The sequence below is a fragment of the Pholcus phalangioides genome, unplaced genomic scaffold (genome assembly GCF_987345545.1).
Source record: "Pholcus phalangioides strain wild (caught in Gottingen) unplaced genomic scaffold, Ppha-v1.0 ptg000018l_1, whole genome shotgun sequence".
In the NCBI taxonomy this organism is placed as follows: domain Eukaryota; kingdom Metazoa; phylum Arthropoda; class Arachnida; order Araneae; family Pholcidae; genus Pholcus; species Pholcus phalangioides.
In genome coordinates, this window is record NW_028301611.1 from 19,609,879 (window position 1) to 19,632,929 (window position 23,051).

The 23,051-nt window shown below is 34.3% G+C and overlaps 1 protein-coding gene across 1 annotated transcript in view; it reads right to left on the reverse strand.

Annotated features, from left to right (window-relative positions):
• LOC149071812 (1-aminocyclopropane-1-carboxylate synthase-like protein 1) overlaps positions 1-23,009 on the reverse strand; it is a 24,727-nt gene extending 1,718 nt beyond the window's left edge. The window contains exons 1-13 of the mRNA XM_089247883.1: positions 22,917-23,009; positions 17,923-18,047; positions 17,645-17,704; positions 16,968-17,038; positions 13,645-13,714; positions 10,350-10,416; positions 9,943-10,040; positions 8,628-8,699; positions 6,650-6,750; positions 5,579-5,714; positions 3,652-3,793; positions 2,429-2,568; positions 19-175 (exon numbers count right to left, since the gene is read on the reverse strand). Of these exons, the coding sequence (XP_089104009.1) occupies positions 19-175; positions 2,429-2,568; positions 3,652-3,793; positions 5,579-5,714; positions 6,650-6,750; positions 8,628-8,699; positions 9,943-10,040; positions 10,350-10,416; positions 13,645-13,714; positions 16,968-17,038; positions 17,645-17,704; positions 17,923-18,047; positions 22,917-22,941 (1,264 nt within the window). The 5' untranslated portion in view covers positions 22,942-23,009. The remainder of the gene's footprint in view (positions 1-18; positions 176-2,428; positions 2,569-3,651; positions 3,794-5,578; positions 5,715-6,649; positions 6,751-8,627; positions 8,700-9,942; positions 10,041-10,349; positions 10,417-13,644; positions 13,715-16,967; positions 17,039-17,644; positions 17,705-17,922; positions 18,048-22,916) is intronic.
• Between the last annotated feature and the right edge of the window lie 42 nt (positions 23,010-23,051).

Sequence of the window (23,051 nt, forward strand, 5' to 3'; positions counted from 1 at the left end):
AAAGGTGAGAATAATTACCAGCAGCAACATGATGAGGACAGCCAGGAAAAGATATCCTGAACCACCCTGGTTGTGCGCAAAAGAGTTCTTTCCCAGGAACAATGTACAGGTGGAATGACTTGATCAAGTACTTGAAAAATATTATTTCATCTTCAAATGTTGATATGTTACACCGCTAAATTGTGGAGAGAAAAAATTACATGTATTTTTTGAAATACAATATATATAATTTCAAATACAGTCATGATCAGACAAAAATACAAAAAAACACAGTGAACATCAAAACAATACAATATAGACAACAAAAAAAATGCACACACTTTGTGACTTGGAGGGATTTTTGCAATCATTTCATCAGGTCTAGATGAGACATATACTTGAAGTTGATACAATGCAACAGCATTTGTTACTGTGGTATTTTGATTGGTATATTTATAATATTAATATTCATTATCATTATATTAATAGTATCTTTGAAAGGTGGAATTAAAACTATTTTTCAATTGTCCATCAGAAAAATTTTATGTCTGAAACAAAAATACTTATTTTATATGCACAGGCGGTCCTCGACTTTCACACATTTAAAGAATTAAACTTTTTAAAGATTTTTGTTGATAATATAAAAGTTGTTGCCTTCCCTGCAGCTGTTCCCATGGAACGTGGTAGCTCAGTCACACATTGCCTCATAGAGTAGCGGATTTTTCGGAATCGTTGTGACATAACTACAGTTCTTCTAAACTAGTTTGTTTGTGCTAGCTGAAATGAGATATAAAAACTTTTGATTTGTAATATTGCATCATTTACATGTTAAATGGGTGTTGAATGTCCTTGAAAAACTGATGAACCTTTGAAAAAGTTGCAAAATGATGCAGGTTTGTTTTTGTTAACTGCATTATTTTATTCCCTAACTTTTGCTATAATTTTTCATAAATTTTTAATTTTATGTGGCACGACCATACTTTCTGGGGCAATGAGCTTATATTATGCTCGGTTCATTCTGTTCTGTCTGTCGAGAAGGTTAGTACTTCATCAGCTTAGGTTATTCTCAAGTTGATATTTCAAATAAGCTTACACCAAAAAAGCTCAACCTTTTATCTGCATAAATACCGTATATACTCGTGTATAAGCCGAGTTTTTTGTGGAAAAATTCGTTCCTCAAGTGGGGGGGTCGGCTTATACTCGGGTCAGTTTTTGATGAGAAAATATCGACCCCCGCAATCAGTTGTCATTTTTGTAGCAGTGTTCTAGAAACCAGCATTATTGGTATGGGATATGTTCAAACCCCCGAAAATGTCAAAGACGAGGCAAAGAAATCGAAAACATCATTGACTTTGATACCAGGTGGGCTAACGTTGATTGTACAGCCTTTAGATGTGAGCATAACAAGCCTTTCAAAGACTGTTTGAGGAATTTGTGGATCGAATGGATGAGTTCCGATGATAAAGAAACCACAAAAAAGTGGTGCCTTGAAGAAACCTGACGTTGGCCTAGTGTGCCAATGGGTACATGAGGCGTGGAATTCCGTTTCCGCGGAATTTTCATCCGATCCTTCAAAAAGTGTTGCATCAGCAATGCGATTGACGGAACTGAAGATGATATCCTCTTTGAAAGTGACAATGGCGATGACAGCGTACCCTTCATAGGGGCGATGTCGCACCCTCTATGATGATCTGATGGATTACGATGAGCTTGGAGACTCAGAAGAAACGGTTTAAAAAGTTTGAATCGTTTTCTGTTGTAAATTTCCGTAAGCTATTCATTTTTCATGGAATTATAAGAATTTTTTTTCTCTGAAATGCACGGATTTTTTGGGGATCGGCTTATACACGGGTTTTCAATTTATTGCGGTTTTGGTGGTCCTGAAGTAGGGGGGTCGGCTTATATACGAGTCGGCTTATACACGAGTACGGTAGTTTGAGATATGCTTCTTTCTTTGCACAAGCGAAATTTTTTTTCTCCCGATTAACAAGGTGTTATGCCACCTCTCAAATGTGTCAATGCAACAAACTGGAGTTAAAATTTCTTCTACTGAATCCTCTCCCTGACCTCATTTGCAATTTGATATATCTATCATTGAGTCGTAGTGTGCCTTCTCGAGGCCCTTCTTGAAAGGGTTATTGTTACGAAAAATAATTGTAAATTTTTGTGGCCCTCCCCATTCGGCTCAGGGCAGTGCACCAGTTGCCCCAGCGTAAAGTACAGAATGTTTTCATTAGTAGTGTATTTAATGTGAATAATTTTACCACAGATTCAAAATAAATTTCATTTCCTTGTGAAAGATTTTTTTTTTAAATTTGAGAGTTTACAGAAATAAAAAACAATCTTATGCAATTGTGATAATTTCTGCATATTCAGGATAAAAATTTGATTTTTTTTTCATTAAATGTATACTCATACAACAGAGTGGATTATGAGATGGACTTGTTACCTTTCTGAAATTCACCCATAGAAAAAAACCAGCTTTTGAATCCCACACTGGTAAATTCATTTTTATGAGACGTTCCTTGCAGAAATTGAAGTTCTCACGTAGTCTTGATTGATTTGTCTGGACAAAATTCTTGCACCATTCTGAAAAGAAATTTTAATCATAGAAACTACAACAGTTTTTCATGAACAGAGGAATTACCTATTTCAAATTGTGTGGTCTTAAACCAATGAAAACTGAAAATAATTGGCACTTATTGGTGGGAATCAAGTTCTTAGGACGGACGAAATCAACACTACCAACAGAATAAAAATTTAATTTGAAAAAGGTATCAGTATCCTTGAAAGATTTGTGTTAACATTTTATAGCCATAGATATGAGGGTCCCAAACTTTTTTGTCCAGCTACCTTTACTGAAACAGAAAAAAAATTCTTAGTGATTGTTTTTTATTCCTTTCTCAACTGGTTTTTGGTAGCACATCGGGATGATGTCTTCGTTATATATATATATCGGTCCCAGCAAAAAGTTTGTAAAAGAATATTTGTTTACATCCTTTTAGAAGTGGGAGTACAGTCAGGTGTTCTTTTGTGTGGGTGATCGAAACCCATCTTTTCCCTATCTCTTGTGTTATGTGCTTGTCCAACCACTCAGTTTCCCTGCATTCTCTTCAGTTGAAAATGAAAGAGAAAAATGATTGAGGGTGAAAAATAAAATCTTTTACATCTGCATCCTACAAGTTTGTAGAAGGATGGAGGTTAATATGCATTTTTTCCCCAAACAGATTAACACAAGTTATCTTTTCTATGTGAGAGAAGAAGTTTAAAAAGCTTTCTCCACATGCCTTAAAGTATATTCTTGGCTGTTGGATATACCTTTTTATTCTTCATAACAAATCTACTCAAATGGGTTTCACTTAATCAAAATCCTATGTATTTTTAATTCATGCAGATTAGCAATCAGGGCTTAAGCTAGATAAAAAATTCATTTAGAGGAAATTGGAAAAAAAGCTTTAATAAAATGCTAATGATTGATGGATGTATGTCTACTCGTTTTGTACTTCCTGTACGCATTTTTTGACAGTGACTACTTCTTTTGCGTTCTGATTCTCATTCGCATTTTGCAAAAAATGCAACCGTAGTTTCAACCCTGTTGGCGATCCTTAGGTAGTTTATTTCAGCTGGTAGAAGTTTTTTTATTGATGCACTTAAATGTAGAAAGTGTCTCACCTAGATCCTCCAGGAACTTAGCTGCTATACCCATAATCGGGAATGGTATGTTCTGAAAGAATGACAACTGGATCAGGCAATTTCTCAGATCCGTACATTTGGAATGTATTGCTCCTATCCTCAACCCGGCCAGAGTGAAATCCTGAATTCAAAATATACATACTGTATAAATGCAAAAGTTTCATCAAATTTATTGTGAATAATTTGTAATGAGTTACATAAACTACAAAGCAAAGCATTGAATTTGGTGGCTAGATACAAGCTTAATAATTATGTTGCACCAATGTCATTTAAAATGAGACCCATTTCATTTAGATCAGGAGTTATTTAAAGGACTTTAAAGCTGATTATAATTGGTTATGCTTCCATTTTCGCAGTGGGCTGTGTCAGTAAAATTTAATCTTTAAGATTCTACATTCTATCACAATTGCAGAGATTGTTTTGGTTTTTGATGTTAAATCATTCAAGATCTGGAGGCTTGTACATATATTTAAAATGCCCCCTAGTTTGAAGTGGATGGTGTCTACTTTCCATTGCTTGTGTATCGAACAGGAATTTAACATATGATGTTTAAATTCAGTGGTCATTAACCTTTATGAACTTAAAAAATAATGTACATAAAATTTTTCCCGACAGCAGAGGGCACAAATTTATTTTTAAAATGCCATCTTTGGCCATTTTGGAAACTAAAAGTCTAAAATATATATATATATATATATATATATGGGTTTTATCTTTCTTTTAAACTGAGTACAACTCAGGTCTATCACCATCTATGGGCGATTTACTACCTAGTGAGTCCTGGAAGTGTAACTGTGTGTGTATGTATTGTTGTTTGATTTTTCAGTATCGCCATCTATGTTTCAGAAGTGAAGTGAGTGATGTGTTATGATTGAATTACATTTGTACTGTTTGTAGGTACATTACATTTGTACTGTACATTTGCTCTCTGTGGCGAGACTTAAAAAGTACGGGATTTAGCTGTGGAATGCTTTAATGGAACTGGTTCAAGAAAATATTTCAAAGCTCGTACATTTCTTTGATTTTGTGGTGAATTTTTTTTATGTGGCTTCTAGCAAATATACATATGATATGGAGCTTCGAGTTGTTGGACAAAACAGTAGCAAGACAGCACAATGTCAAAATGCGTGTATAGTATCTCATATGTTAGAATTTTCTTTTTTTTATGCCACCAGTGTTTCTTCACAAGTGTTTCCCATGTTCTGTAAAAATGTCAAATGTTTCTGACCAATAGAATAGCAGCTATATAATTTTTGCAGAATTTCCTTTGCCTACAAGCTAGTTGGCTATTGCTGCTGTTACGAAAATACGTACTCATACCGACAACAAGCAGTTAAATATATTTCAATTTACAAAGGTTTTTAACAGCTGGCTGATAAGATTTATTTAGGAAAGAGAAATTTCTACTGCTCTTGCAGGGAATCGAACCCACATCTTTTCTCTTGCCGGGAGAGCACCACCAGACTACAAAGGCAACGAATATCTCAATCTTTCCTTGGAGCTAGACCGTACATAGACGGTAGGACCAAATTCAGGCCAAAGCTCACAATTGCTGACACTGCCACCAGATGAGAGTTATCAAAGGCTAAGTCGTCATCTGGCACTGTCTATGTACTGTCCCGTTGAGTGCATGCGAGCTCCAAGGAAAGATTGAGGTATTTGTTGCCTTTGTGTAGTCTAGTGGTCTAGGGTGCTCTCTCAGCAAAAGAAAGAACATGGGTTTGATTCCTCGCAAGGGCAGTAGAATTTTCCCCATTTCCTAAATATATCTTCGCATTAGCCAGATGTTAAAACCTTCATATGGATAGCAGAGAGTGACATCATCCTCGGACACTTGAATATGTTATTGTGGCAAATGCTCAGAATACTTATATGGAGAAAAATGGTGTTTCTCAAAGCTACTGACTTTGCTGAGTCCATACAAAACATGGGTTCTTTCAGGGTCTGGAATATGATCAAATGAGAGCACACTTTGGAAGTTGGCGTCTTCGTCAAAAACTGAGAGAGCATACACTTCATCTATTATTGCGTGCAACTGATGCCTAAAAGGTAGATATCAAAGCACATCAGTGTAGAGATGATGGTTGATGGTATATAGAGAAGGATTTTTTCATTGAAAAATATATATATCCCAACAATTGAGAGGGTTAAAGTTAGAGTGGTATAAATGAGTAAATCCTCATTTTGATTTAAGAAGCAGCAGCTTTTACTAGAATGGCTGTCATAGAGTCCCATGTTAAACATTTTGAAATTCCACAATCTAGGGGCAAACTATTAAAGCTTAGACTTTTTCTTTTATTAGTTTAAAACTTTTAGATTGCATTTCTAGATTTAAGTCAGAATTATTGAAAAAAAGACACCATTCTGACTTTAACCCCCCCCCCCCCCCAATTAACACTCCAGAAACAAGCTTTTGTAAATACCTATTAGCCAGAAAAGTTTTTGGAACATTTATCGTTTTGATTAAATTATGAAATAGTTGACACTTCCTCAGGGAATTCCTAATGAATCGGCACATGCTAGATGATGTTGTGTGTATACGTGTGTGGTCCTAACATATTTATGATGTCAGAAGTATGTGTGTTTCAGAGAAGTGCTGCCCTCTATCTTTCACACTAAAAACAAGAGGTGCCAGAATTTTCATGCTTATGTAGAAAGTTATCTTAGAAGCGCTTATCATGTTGAAAAGTACTAAACTCAACAGGGTTTAAGCTATACGGTAGCATTTTTCGCAAAATGCGAAAGAAGTAGTAGCCACTTTCACAAAAATGTGTACAGAAGGTACACAACAACAAGACATCCAACTATAAATCATTAGCATTGTAGCATTTTGCTAAAGTTTTTCCTCCCATTTTTGCTTTTTTGCTAAAGGAATTTTTTATCTAGCTTAAACCCTGCAACTCATTGGTGGTTTTTGTGAAGCAGCACAAAAAACTATCAAAATACTAACTATATTTATACAGAAAATCAAGCATACTCATGACAGAACTCTAATATAGATTTCACCAACTCTGGAGTATATACTTCTCCAAGTGGATTGTTTGGATTCAGCAACATGATTCCGCACACATTTTTTCCCTGAAAATAATATAAAATTTTACAAAACTGTTGCTTTTTACTTACGTCAACATAAAATAATAATGATTGCTCTTTCTTCTGGGTATGCCTTTCTAGTGACAGGATTAAACTTCAACAGAGTTTGTTTCATATGTTGAGGAAAAAAGTGTGCCAGGACCAATTTGAATGGGAGGCAAATAGAAGAATTAAACTGTGACTGCCTTCATATTGGGCGTAAGAAAAGAATCTGAATGGAAATGTTGTAAGTGGGGATGCAGGACTTTTCATTAATCTCTGAACTTATAAAAGAATCAATGAGATTGTAAAGCAGTGAATTAATTGAGTTAATGATGAATCAATTCAATAAAGGTCAAATTATCAAGATTCTACTGTATTTCAGAGATTATTTTGCATACTTTGTAAAACATTTTTTTAAGGTCTAAACCACTCCCTTATTTCATAAAAACATTAAGCTCTAGCTACATGTTGCCACTGCAGTTAAACCAGTTTGTTATGAGTGTTCTGTATATCATTTTACTGCATTAAAGAAAATTTCCTTGAAAAACCTGTCACTTAGTTGATCAAGACCAAAAAATAAAGTCCTAATTCTTTCAGGAATTACAGATGATGTTTAATCTGGAACTCAAACATATTTATACGATTATATTAAAAACGCTGTATATACAATTTTGTAACTTTATATTAATAAATACAGCCCAGAAATTTAAGGCACTAAAAATAGTAAAAAAAGGCACTGAAAATGTCTAAAATAGGCACTAAAAAAGGCATTTATAATTTTTTAGAGGAAGAAAAATAACTAAAAACAAATGTATTAAGAGTCCAAAAACTAGCTGAAAAATTGGTTGCACCTAATCTGTCTATTGTTTTAATTACAGTTTATAATAACTGCATTATTATCCATGTTAAATTGATTTCCAAAATAAAATGTTAGTAAACACTCAGGATTAGGCCAATTCGAGGACCACCATTACTAGACGAAGAGCCAGTAGAGAAAGTGATCTGTGGAGTTCTTTCGAGTTACGAATAATTTTTCATTTATTTGTTGTATCATTTGGAATAATTCAATAATCATTATCATTTCTATGGTTGAAATACGGCTATCTTGTTCTATTTTTGTACAAAAAAAAAAAAATTTTTATATTATCACATATGCACAAGTCCTTCAAGTGCGGAACCCTGTGATGCCACATCGGTCACAAACCCCTGAGGGCGACTGTGATCAATTTAATAGAATACCAAAAAATATGCATATTTAGTAAATAGCCATAGTTGTTTGCAGTGCATTTATGGTGCAAAAAAAAAATCAAAACAACATGGGCCCCAGAGCCCTGTCTGTTGCTACTCCGCCTTGTGCAAGCCATGGCATCAATTCATAATCTCTTGGGACAGTCATTGGTCAGCTATACACAAACAACGTAGTCCAATGGTTGAGTGAGACATTATTTGAAGCATGTGGAGAAACAAAAATTTCAAATTTCCCTCTGCTTTGCTAACATAGGCTGTGTTCATCTGAAACAAAATCATTCACATCTAACGCCATCTGGTCAAAGCAAAGTTAATGCACGGCAACACCAATCTCTCAGATCACTTATTTGCATCTTAAGGGGGGCTTTTTGATGATAACTAATACTGAGAGTTGGAAAATTTTAAAAAGAGTAAATCTTTCAAAGTTCTCAATGCTCAAATTGTCGAGTTTTACTGATTATGACCTGAAATTCACTAATAAACTTAAAACTATGTTAAAATAGGCACATATTTATGGCATGAAAATTTCAAAAAAAGCTAAAAAAAAGGCATTTATGGCATTTTGCCTGAACTTCCAGGCTTTATTAATAAATCAAGAGGCTATAGGCAGCACAAGTTATAATCTTGCTTACCAACTGTACAGCTTTCAAATATGAATCTTTCACTTTCTCCAAAGTCAGTCTCGGCTGGTCATCTTCATTTTCCTAAAGATTTTAAAACATGAAATAAAATTGTGACATCAACTTTCTGGATACACTTCATCAATTGCTCAAATCACTGGGGAAATAAAGCAAACTTGAAACTAGTCAGAGATTCTTCGTAAATAATACAGCCCAAAACAGTATGACTAGATTTTTCGATTATGAATGAAAAATGCACCGTAGATTGTTCTTGCTATGAAAATAATGCTAGATTTTGTTTAACATCTTGTCCCAAACTTCAAATGGAATTAGTTTCTTTGACATCTATCACTCAGTGTATTGTTACACAAGGTGATACTCCCAAACTTTTGTACGTACGAAATTATGCTATTGAGGCAGTTGGCTTCAAAATTTTAGAACATTTACCTTCAACAATGCAAAATAACACTTGTTTATAATTTCTACTGAAAATTTTTTTTTTTTTGTAATTGAGCATATTTGAATGTATTTTTCCAAATTTCTGTTCTTTTCTATTAATAAATTACTTTTATGGTGACAGGACAAGTTTTTTGTATCAGTCAATAACGCAAAGATTCTTTTGTCAGTGTCAACATCAAAGAATTAAATCTTCAAGAAGTTTTTTGATTGTGCTTAATAAATATTTGCATGCTTTGCCTTTGAATAGGCACCACAGAAAAAGTTAAGTGAAGAAACTTATCCAAAAATGTTCCAATATGGATGGAAATTATTTCCAGCATCAGTTATAAGCAGGTTTTGGTTTTACATCGTTGAAAGTAAGTGTATAAACTTTTTATATGTCATTATTTTAGTAATATGATTTTTTTACAGACAAAAGTTTGGGAACTTTCTAGAGAGGAAGAATTGCCCTGTAATGCATATCACATAAAACTTTTATTGCTGGAATCATGGCTGAAGAAAGAAAAGAGAATCTTTCTTATCGAGCACAACTCCAGTCCCATCACCATGGGCAATTTCCCACCAAGTGAGTCATGCGAGAAGTGTGAGTATGCGTACCTAACAGTCTGAGCATGTTTCACATGTTCTGCATGAATTTTGGTGCAGTCATATATATTTTGAATTGTCAATGATGTGTAATGATTGAATATAAGCTATTATAGGCTTGTTGCTTTTGTTGTTGTTGTTTAACGGGAAGATCAATTTTCATTTGAGCCTCAAAGCTGGAAACCACAAGCAAAGAGAATCACAGGCATAGACATTATTCCTCCCCACTTTCCTTTGCTATCAAGCTGCCAACACCCAGATGAGATAACTCATGATTACTTGCCTCAGCAATAACGGGAATCGGCCACATCTTTACCAATGCCCTCTGTAGCATGTCAGTATGTATACGTCCATATACTGGTGTAGGCGTCATGATGACATCTAGAGAAAACATTTTTTATATATTCCATTAATATTGAAATATCTTATTTTTTCATGTTTCAAATTTCCCCCTTTTCATCACAAATGTTAATACATCAGCGAACAATTTATACAACCACACTGCAATTACCGGAAGACTGGAACTTTTATAATCACTATTTTTCTTAAGAGACTATCTCAAAAATAAATATTATTTTAGATTTAAATGCAACTCATTATTTAAAAATGATTAAAAATATTAAACAATGAAAAATCTACCAATTGGTTTTATGGAAGAATCTGACTTGTATTCACGTAAAAATATATTACCTCCTGGATCAGCTATGCAATGAGTAAGTACATCGATCGAACTGGTCACCCCAACTGTACAGTAGAGCTACAATATGAAGTTTGATAAAAAATTGTGTAGTTGTAACGAAATATGTAAAAAAAATACACTATAATCAAGGTAGTATTGATGACTAAACTGAATGAAAATAATTTTCCCCCAAACCAGGTCAGAATGTATCGAAATACTGATTACCTGAATTTTATCCAAGTACTAGTTCACTGCTTGGGAAAAAAGGATTCAGAGGAGGTCGTTGTATCATAATATTAATTATTGTGAAACCAAAGTGTGCATTTGTGTGTTCAGAAAGCTTTGATCTATCTTTACAGACGAAACTGGCAATAAATGAATATTCTAATAGGTGTGATCAGAATTTTGTAAGGTCTGTTGCTGGTTGTGTGGAATAAACTGATCAGTTAATGGGAAAACAAGTTTGAAAAATTGACAGAAGACAAAAGGATATGTCATTAATTAACTACTATAGTCTGTCTCAGAAGTTTAAGTACAAGATGAACATTGGTTACAGAATCAAAAACACAAATTCAAAATAATAATCATCATCATAAAAATTTTCAATCCCATATTCAAAATAATATTCATAGGTATACAATTGCAGTCCAAATCAATTAAAATGAATGCATTTTATTGAATATAACACTGATGGGTTAGTCAGACTAATATATATTTCTAGTTTTGATGAAAAATCACTGTCTCAAAAGTTCAAGCACTTTATGCAAATTCCTGTCAACTGAAATGGCGTGTTTTCAAGAGTGGGATGAAGCAGCTGGAAAGTTTTTACTAGTGAATCAAAACACCTAATTCATCACAGTTTACAAGGGAGGAGATGTCCAGAATCTTCAAGTGCAAATCAGAAGGTCAGACTACTACTACTTAACTGTGCATGCACCCCGTACGCATTCCTCTATGGAATTTCTAATGAATCAGCACATGCCAAAATGTGTGATCTGAGTATGTGTGGCCCTAACATATTCATATTGAATTGTGCTTGTTCTTTGCTCGTGCTACCATTCATCTTCCATTTTCTGAAATAAAGATGGAGATTCTTGAATTTTCATGTTATGTAAGTATTGAGTTGTAAGTCTGCATGCTCTCTGCAGAGAAAAAGACCAACACATATGTTGGTACAACATCCATTATTTCAAATCTGCAATTAGGGCTTAGAATTCAAGGCTTTATACAAAAACTAATTTTTTTTTATAACGGGGAAACCTTGTGCCCATTGTAATGCATTGCAAATATTTAGTACAATTATATCTAAGTGTTTAGCTGCCTATATTTTGCTATGCACAAAATCTAGCAATAGAACAGCTATCTTTTTGCACTGTATCTGAAGATTAGGTTCAAGACTTGAACCTAATCTAATAGACTGTCTATATCAGATCTTTTATATTTCTTTTAATCAATAACTTTACCACATTTCAATAACACACATACCAGGTTACTTTTACTTCAATATCATTGAAGCTAAATAAAGGAAAAATGAAATTTAAATTTTGTGATTTAAATTGGCGTACCCTATTAGAACAAATCTCTAATGTTTTTGACTGATCAAATTGTGATATAAATCAAGTTCTTGTCATAGTGAACGTTTTTCATGGAAAAACCAAGATCTGGAAGGCCACATGCAATGTTTATTTGGACAGACAGACACTGGTCCAGAGAACGATGCGCCAATTCAAAATATGTCAAAAGATACAGTACAGACATATAAGAGATGTAACTTCATTGAACTGAAAAAGAAATATGCATACCATGTGTAAAACAAGGTCGCAAAAGATGAGAATGGAGTAGGACAAGAAAGTGCATGTTTTATGGAGAAAAATGGCTGAAAGTAATATTCATTCAGGAGAAAAAGTGAAATTTAGATGACCATGATGACTGGAACACTTACAAGCATGACTTGATGAAAGAGCTGGGGACTGTCTTTGGCCAATGAAAGTGTGGCAAATTATCAATGATTTGGAGAGAATTTGGTTTGAATGGTCGGACCAAAAAACTGTCCATTCTTGAAGGAAGACAAGACTAAGAAGAATCAAGAAACACTTAAGTAACATTTGCTAACATTTGACAAGCTTCTTAGGGATCAGAGTGGGAGTTTTAACATGGGAAAAATGCTTTTATTTTTTCACACACAATATGCATAATACATTAACTTTCACAATAAATTTTCTTAGTTTTGAATCGACCAGCATTAAGCTCAAGTCCAAACCTGATAAAGGATCTTAATAGCATCTTCAAGTGCAAATCTGTGACTTATGAGATTTACAGTCATGGAAAGCAATAAAAGCCTCTAGAAAAACTCTGTATTGCTATCAAGGATGCTGGCATTCCCTAGAGTCAGGAATCCTTCAAAATATAATCTGTCAATGGGAACACATTTTTGTAAAAGTAATGCAGAAACAGGAAAACTCATTGACACTTTATTTTGGGAATGCATGTATTGTTCCAGAACTTTTTTTTTGTTGTGCTTGAATTTTTGAGACAGATCCAAATGTCTAATTTTATATTTTATATCAAAAATCATGATTGATTTATTACTTGTTACGTTTCACGTAAATTATAGACATGACATTAAGGCACCTAATAAGCAAAAATGTTAAAAGTTTATTTGCTTTTAATTTCTCTTCATATTTGACATATTCCTTTGTGCTTAAACTTTTGAGACAGACTACACTGTGCAACTGTACATGCACTTTGTACACATTCCTCTACAGAATTTCTAACAAATAGGTACATGTCAAAATGTGTATGTATTCTGCGAGTATGTGTGGCACCTAATGTACTCAGAGTTGCTGTCATCTGTCTTCCATACTCTAAAGTGAAGATGGCAAATGCTTGAATTTTCGTGTGTTTTTCACGAATTAATTAATCAACATTTGTGACCACCCATAGATACTTATAGCATGGAGTGAAGATATGAGCCATCTTCACTCCATGCTGGTTTTATGATAACTCATTGTTCAGATGAGATAGAGTCATCAGATGTCCCCGTTTTCAATACCATTTCAAGGATCAATGCACATTTTCATGATTCCTCCTTTTTTGTCCTCATTATCAGGTCTGGTTTTCTGGAATTATTTTTCTTAATTTGAAAAAATATATCGATAAGACTGGATGAATTTATTGTGTTAGATCGTTCTGTAGCTAACAGGATAGACAAACTTTTCCCATGTTATTCAGCTCTTGGGAGGAGTGATTGCTCCCCGCCTTGAAAAAAAAATAGAAAGGACCAGGTAGGTACTCAGTCATACTTACATCATCTGGATCTACAGGTCTGTGAGATTTCAGCATTTCCGTCATCATAGCTGCCAAAGCCTCCCGCAACCTTTTAAAACATAGAAGCAAAAGATTATCAAACTGCACGAAAAATAATCAGCCATGGCAGACAAAATTAGTAAAGTTATAAAAAAAAATGCAGCACGTCAGTTATGGCACAATATACAAGAAGTTGTGCAAGCTTATGTTCTACTTTGGAGCGTAATGGAAAGAAAATTAGATACACAAAGGATGCCACAAGCAAAAAAGTTAAGAACCGCTACACTAACTGCTCTTATCAATCCACATTTCAGAAGTGTGTTATGCATTTCAGCGTACGAAGATCTCACCTGGGAGTGGTGCAAGCTTTGCTTACTTCTAAGTTTATGTCAAACTTTGCCTCAACTAAATTTTTATAATGTAAAAATAGCGAATGAAAGATCTTTGAATCCTTATGTATGTATTACCACCCAATGAGTAACATCTTCAGAGGAAAAGAAATAGAATGCACGCTACTTTATGTGATCATATCAAGACTCCGGGGGTCTCCGATAACAATAACTGATTGTTAACTTTATCTGAAAGAAACCCAGAAGCCAATATGATGACCGTATGTCCTATTTAGCACAACAGAACATGAAAACAGGAAATCTCTATATTTGTTTTTCCCTCTATAACTGTTTACAAAATGTTCAATAATGTCATTCCCCCTTCTTTAAGATAAAATCCTTGTTTCTTATTCAATCATTATGAAGAGTTAAAATGTAACTGCCCAATGTTTCACCAATTGCAATGTATAAGGGGTCATTCAAGTATTACGTCAGCATCGGGAGGGGGGGGGGGGTTGAAGTTCTCTTACATCATCAACCACCCTTTTTTGAAGATATGATATATTCTAAGCTGCTGACGAAAGTTGCTGACCAGGGGGGTTAGTGTTTTGCTGATGTTTGCTGACGGGGGGGTCCAAAATGGCTAAAAATCTGCTGACATAATACTTGAATGGCCCCTAATTCACAAGTACAATTACTTTTACAGTGAAACCTGTCTAAGACGAACACTGTATGAGACAGAAACCTGTCTTAAACAGAACAGATATATATTCTTGTGAATAATTAATGCTTTTTCAATAATAGGAAACCTCTTTAAGACAGAAACTGTGTAATGCAGAAACGGAAGGCATATTTAGTCTATTTGTAAATACAAAATCTGCTAAAACAAATAATTTTCAGCCAAGTGCATGTTTTTGTTCTTTGGATGAGGGAAAGTTGTCATTCTGATCCCCCAATTTTGTTAGGCTAACTCTTTCACTTCTTGGAAAAACAATGAATGCTTATTATCTATCTGAACTGGTTCAGGGTGGAGGGCTTGAGTGGAAGCAGATTTACTATTCAAAATTTATTAAAAGCTTGTTTAGTATTTCATTACATGATGTAAATGGTGACTTTTGTTAGAAAATACTTTTATTTCTTGGAAAAGGTTTGATAATTTTGGGAGAGTTAATACGCAAAGGAGATTGTATTGTTGTTTACAATTCAGCGATACCGTGTTTTGGCTACTGCAGAGATTTTCATTCAGTGTAGAGATGGCCACCGGTAACAAAAAATTCATATTGAATTCGAACACAAAAATGGAGTTTATAGAGGTGTAAAAAGCCAAATTTAAGTGTTACAGATATGTAGAATCTTTTTTTTTTCTTTCACAAACATTATTGGTTGTTCATCTCATTGTCACTGTTTTTGTAAAAAGATATGCAATTTTTCAATTTTTATTTTAAATACAGTGAAACCTCGCTACAATACTCGATAAACGATATCCTTTACTACAATAAATCCCTCTATAACAATATTTTTAGGAGAATTTGCGAACCGCTATTTCTTAAAAATTCTTATTTTGAAAAAATAAAAATTTTTATTTTGAAAAATTCTTATTTTGCTCAAAATCGTTTTGAATTTAATTTTAACTTCATCACTTGTTTTCCTTCTTTTGAAGGCATCTGATAACATCAATGCTTTATACTAAAAATCACCGAAAGCTAGAGTTATTGGTATTGCAACTTTCTGTGTAAAACACGAAAGTGCAATGCAGTAAAATTCTTTACAGAGCCAATGCATCTTAGTGAATTTTCATAATTAATTAATTACAAATTTTTGCAAGAAATAAATATATAAAAGTACATTTTCTTATGGTATTAACAATGTCAATGTGGAAAAGATGACAACAACATCATAATAATATCAACATAAGGATAATTTTACCTCTCGATACAACAATATTTTTTCTTTGTCCGAAGAATATTGTTATATCAAGGTTTCACTATTAAAAATGTTACATTTTTGACAAAAACAAGTGTTCATTCTATTGCTATTCAGGAGAACATTTTATATTGAAGTTTAAACTATTAGCATATAAAATTTCAAATGTATAGTTACTTGAATCAGCAAACATGAAAAAATTTAAAATAATAATATGCATGTCTCTGTTTAACACTCATTGGTTTATAGCAGTTGGTTATAGGGTATAGGATGAGGTTCTCAAAACTTAAGTTTGTGAACGATAGAAATAAATCACTGCATTTTTTTTTATGTTCATCTCTATAAAACAGAAACCTGTCTGGAATGGAAAATAATTTCAGTCTCTTGACCTGCTGTTTTATACAGGTTTCATTGCACAATGTACAGTATGCTCCATAAATTCCTTGAGAAAGTCTCTCAGGTGAAAAATGTTATCTTTCTATCCACTGAGTAACCAGTGGAGAAGTGTCAGATTAATTATCGGTCCTGACTAACACTTTAAAGTCAGTAAAGATACATAAAAAAATCTTTTATTTGCTTTTTTTTTTACTGTTTAAGAAGGTTATTTTATGTTCGAATTATTTAAATTTACACAAAATAATTATTTTGTGACGAAATACTTTTATGTTGGTTTAACATCACCTTGGCTTGGTTAAACTACAACTTGACAGATCCCAGGCCGCCCTAGTGACTACAAAATCTGTATAGGTCCCTAAAATTTTCTGTACCTGCTTCCTAAATTGGAGTCTTTATATGATATAAAATTTTACAATTTCATTATAAACTCTTCCTTTATTAGGACAAATCACTATGTCCAGTAAAAGACATCATTTAAGACTGTTTTTCCTTGGGTAAAATCATGCTTGGCTTCCAAGAAATTTGGCTGGTGCTAAAATTATTTTCAACAAGCATTTATGATTCAACAAGCATTGGTTATAATGTCCTAATATCATGACGCCTTAAATAGTGTAATAATTTAACAACATTATATTTTGCATTGAAATCCAAAGAAGGAAAAAAATATTGTCTTGCCTTTCTGTTCCTCGACCTTCTTTATACTGAAGCAAAGATGTATCGCAGCCCCATATCTTGTCATCTGATATCTGCAGGAGGGAAAATTTTTAATTTTATGTCAACATGGATCACCATAAATATTTTAGAAATATGGCGAAACCTTGCTGCAACAATACTCGATATAATGATAAATCTTTCTACAACAATATTTTGTTCAGAAATGTTTATACTCTAATGTTAAACTACTGCCTTATATTGATATAATAATAATCTTTCTACAACTATATTTTTTCTCGGTCCGCGGAGTATCGTTATATTGAGGTTTCACTATATGTATAAAACAATGCTAAATTACTGTTTTAAGAACAACCCAAGACTTCATTAATGAAAAATATGATACGGTAAGTTTATTGGTTAAATTGAGCTTGCAATAACTGATGACAAATATTCCTCACAAAAATATTCCAAGGGCAAAAAGTGAAATTCATCATAATTTCCTGCACTGTATAATCTGAGAAGTGGTGCATAACCCACGCCTACGGATTTTGCTCTTGATCGTTATACTTACATCTATATGCCGTGTTTAAAAAATAATTGTTTGCGGAGTATTTAAAAAGAAATACAGAAAATTTCACGATGCTTTACAAATTAATAAATCTCTGATATTTAATATTGTGTGGGAGAAAAATACTCACTTTTGGGTGAATGATATCTGCATTCATGTTGTTCACGGCTGTACCCATATTTATATAACCCTGAATTATAAAAAAATAGTTTTAATTTAAAATAAAAACATATCATTAGGAAGGGGGAGGGAACCAGAATATTATGCAAGAAATATTATATATAATGAATATATTTAAAAAAATGGTTGGTGTATTCATAATTTTAGTTAAACACAATAAAAACTTGGAGTTAAAAATAAAGGTACCATAGGTATACCATATTGCAAATAGAAAGAAACGGCACTCACCGATGGATTTTTCTCTTCATCATATTCATCTAAATCACACAATAGCATATACTTGTAAAGAAAATCTTCCCAGTTAATGAGAATTTCAGCTCGCTTTGAGACAACTCGATTCCACCTGCTTGGTTCTTTAATTTGAAAAATAAATATTTTTTTCATTAAATATCATCCAAACTATTCATAAAATTAAAACATAATACTGGTAAAAATTCATAACAAAAGCTTATAGAAGAGTGGGAAAAACTATCATTATAACAAACTTAAACTTATAATAACCAATGAGTATCTTCAGTATTATTGAGAGAGGTTAATTCTTTAATTTCTCAGTAGGCTCCCTACAAAAGCAGGGTGCTATACAATTTTGTATTAACGAATGGGCTCAGGTGGGCCCTCAAGTGCAAAGGGGCCTCATGAAAATGAGATCTGGTTCAAATTTTTGAAAGTATTAAAGATGCTGCTAAGACACATGGATAACTACATGTTTGTTGCTATACGTTCATTTCTTTTAATTAATATATATAATGCTTGTGACACATCTCAAGTATAATTTAGTTGGCCAGCTCTTCACGTGAGCTGCTGGCATCCTCTCGTTTTTACTTTCTCCTTCAGAATGTCTTATTTTTCATCTCCTCTCCTTGTTCACCTCTCTCAACATCCCTAGGCTCCTGGTATGCAGCTGTCCAGTTCACCTCTGACCCTTCCCATGCTTTTGTCAAAGAGGGTCGTCATGGATCTCACATTAAGCATGTTCATGGGTAGGCAGTAATTTCTAGCCAGGTAAGGATGACTTCAGAAAAATCACTTCGCCCAGGGACCCATGATGTTCTTAGGATAGCCCTGGCCATCTCTTACTCTCACAAGAGGAAGCGATATCTGTATAGTAGGAAATATAATAATAGGCACTGAGCTAGCATTTAACTCGCAACACTTCTGAGAATTAGAAAACCGGGGCTTGAGAAATCAAGAATAAATTTAGGCGCCAGTCAAATTTCTTGGCAGCCGATCATTTTTTAATTTTCTGGGACTTGATGACCTCTTCCCCGATAGGATGTTAGTGGACTCGCTGACATAAATTTAAAAAATTCAATAAAGACTCATTGAAAGTTTAGGTGCCAATACCAACGTTTTTATTCTTCATGTGACTTTTTGCACCTAGGATTCATCATGCCTCACCTTTGAAACATTAAATAAATGCATTTAGGGATATTATCCACCTGAGCTATCTCGCCATATACAGTCTGTTCGAAATGTTTCGACACTGCCTCTAAAAAAATTGAATTTTTTTTTGTACCATAGGCTATATTGAAATGTTTGGTTTAATGTTGAACATAAATTTCTTCTATAGTTTGTTTCAGGTTAACTTTGCAGTGAAGAGAAAGGTAGAGAGTGTATTCCTTCGCCGCAAAATATAGTTCCCATACATCGGAGGTTTCTGATGATCATTTATATAGAATATCTCAATTTTTTTTATGATTTCGAAAAAGGTACTGAAAAAATACCGTTTTGAACCAATGTATATTCGTTTAAAATTTTTAAATTAGAAAAAATATTGGTTACCATTATCAAAAATCCATGGCGAACTCAGGAACACTTTGGCGCGTTTTCCAAGAAATTTTCCCCACCAATATCACTGTCGTGCTTTTTTTTGGTTGCACAATTATATATATATATATATATATATATATATATATATATTATATCGTCATTTTGTTGAATTTTCCAATAGATACAATTTTTCATTCAGTTTTGCATGTAGTTATAGGCCTACACACCCAGACGAATATTCAATCAGTTTTTTTTTTTCCTCCCGAAAATAGCCTCCAACGAATTCAGATATTCACTCATTGATTACAGGAAGTGTCCCTCTTTCACGACAGCGCCGATACCGTTGTGAGAGGCTCTCTTTATGGGTGTAGGTTACGGTTCCAGGCGCCCCCCCTTTTTTTAAATTATCTATTTCTTGCCGTGTTCATAGGATAGGGGTGGTTTCTGAATTCCAATAGCCGTTAGCGGAGGGCGTTGACATAAGTAATGTCTCTTTTGCACCCACACCAACACGCCATCTTCTCCCCACGGCAGAGGCTGTTCCTCCAGATGATGACTTAGGCTCTAAAGATGACTTTGAACAATTGTTACTCATTATGAATGACATAGACCCCCCCCCCCCACGTTCAGTTCACAGCCGAATTTGAAACTAACAATGAACTCTCTTTCTTGGACGTATTAATAACTAAACAGAAATCACCGTTTCAAACCTCTATTGCAAATCTTTCATGGTCTCATTACCACCCCATTTCAGATCTTGTCATCCCATGCAACAGAAACTTTCGGCATTTCATACTTATGTAGCGAGAGCATTTAACATCTGTTCAGATCAGAACATATTAGACCATGAGAAATATGCAATTGCAAATATGCAATACTCTGAAACCATTATAGCAATTGCGAAAAGCAGGAGGTTCAACACTAAGATCGTTGATGAAATAAGTAGAAAATTCTTGAAACCAGAACGAGGAACCACTTTAAAAAATATTACAGAGAGGTCACTCAAAGAAAGTGTAGTCATACCCTACGATCGAATACTCTCACTGAAGATCAAACTGATTCTTAAAAGTTTAATCTAGCAACCATAGATGTGCTCACTAAAAACTTTGGTTTCATGTCCCCAAAAGATGCTATGCCACAGATTAAACAATGGAGAATTTATTACATTATATGTGGTGATTGCCCTTTTGGTTATATAGGACACAAAAGGAGACCCATAAAGCATAAAAGTATCGTCGGCGTATCTCTGACAAAATGAGAAGGGCACGACGTTCAATAGCTTACTTTCAAAGTCGTCCGTATATATATCACACAAAATTGGCGAGATGGGATTTCCCATTGCTAGACCATCTTTCTGGGTGTAAAACTTGTCGTCCAAACTGAAGGCTGTTTTTGAGATACATGTGAAGGTGCGATTGCATATTTCTACTACTTCAGGCTGTGAAAAATTGTGTTTTAAGTCATCTTTCTAGACAACTGATGGTTATATAAGACAGACAAAAGGAGACCCATAAAAGCAAGATTAAATTAACACGCTCGCTGTGTTAAGAATCGGGAATGTGAAAAATCAACCATCGTCGCTCACTGTTGGCAAAAGGGCCATAGATTCAAATTTCAAGCAAGATTTTTTTATAAAGTCAATTCTGCAGTTGATTTAGTTTTTACGAAGGCACAAATATTCAGGCCTTCAAAAATATACCAGTAAACGATAATAAATCACCACTGATTGCAATACCATGGCTTAAATTAATTTTGAGCGGGAATCCCAAGAAAATTCAAATAGACCAATCGGGTAGCACTATTCCACAAGCATCCAATCAGGATGCTTCATTAGTATCTCACAGCTTTATTCTGACCACGACGTTTGAATTGAACAGACGTAATTTTTCCACTGAGCGTTAAGATTTGGTATTCAACCCAAGTAGGAAACTCGGTCACGTGTGTGTGTGTGACTGACTAGTAGTTAAATACTTTTCCTCTGGAGATGAGCTACCCAATGATGTTGAAATGCATTACAATTTTTTATTTTCGTGTATTTGTCTTATTCATTTGTGTCTTCTTAATAATGAAATAGTGCTATGGAGAAAAAAAAAATTAACTAAAAAAAAAAGTAGGGATTTTTTTTATGTTGTCTAAAAGGGGGGGGGGGGGTAGTACCTTCCCTCCATCTTACTTTTTCTAATTTTTTGAGTGGGAGCCTTGGCATAGCACTTACTGAATCAGAAAAATAGTCTGGATCCTACTCTACTTAAAAGCTTTTCCTGTGTAAACGATCCTTTACATTGGCACAGATTTTGAAGTACTTATTGACTCTAAATTTAGTTGTATAACTATTATATATATACAAATCATTTAATTCCTGTAAACAAACCTTTACTCTCCAAAATTTTAATATAGGTGTGGATCCAGGATGATGTGATGGGAGGAATGAATTGTAAAAGGTTGATTGATCGCCTTGTATTTTACTGACAAATTTTCTCCCATTATTTAGCTCTTAGGAGCATGGTCGTTCTTTCATTCCCTCTGCATCCGTGTCTGAGCAAAGGGAGGCATCTTCAGCAAGAAATGGGAAACTTCTTCGGTATAAGGGACACACCAACTTGGCATGGGCCCACCCGGCGCCTCACAAAAATGGGATCTGGTTGAGATTTTCGAAAATTTGCTTGGTAGGGCCACAGAAAAATCATTTGGCCTGGGGCCCATGATGCTCTTAAGACGGCCCTGGACAGAGGCAGATATCTTCAGCTGCAAATGGAGCGGAGGCAGGCAGATCCAAGACATGTTGGAAAAGTGACTTATTGTGCAGGTGCATCGGATCCTATATTTTACAGGACAGATAAATTTTCTCCATATTATTCAGCTCTTGGTAGGAGTGATCGGCCTCATTGCTTTCCCCGCTCTGGATCAGCGTTTATACCATATAGAAACATTGTTATTGCTTGTCACAATACCACATCAAATCAATAGAATTGACAGTAAATAGTAACAATTTCCTTGAAATTAGATTTTCGTACATAAAATCTCTTCAGCTGGTATTCAATGCAATCCTCTTAACCCATGGGCTCACCTAAGCATGATTTGGGGGAAGGGGTCTCCACAAAAATAGATGTGGCGCTATGGTTTTTGTGATGTATGTAAATGAGTAGGAGGCACTGGCAACAATGTGTGGTAAGGGGGGCTCATCAGTCGCCGAAAATTGCCAAGTTGCCTCTTATACCCCAAAGCTGTTCCGCAGATTGTTTCAAACTGTCTTAATCTTTAAGAAATATGCAAAATAAGCGTTATATTTTGCTGTGAAACCTCCATTCGACGGAGGCCCCAACTGCCCAAGAGTAGTTAAGGGCCAGCTCATAGATCAAATAATAAAACTTCGAACCTCCGTAAATGATCAACATTAAAAATATTAATAGAAAAACAATACGTATCATGAATATTTACGAACTGGGAATCACCTAAATTCGGGATCTTTGAAGCCATTTTAAATACTTATATTCGTTTACTAATATCAGTGGGCTCGTGTGATAATTGTGTGACTTGACGTGACTGAATTCCAACTTGTGGAATTGTCTCTCACATCGTCATTAAAA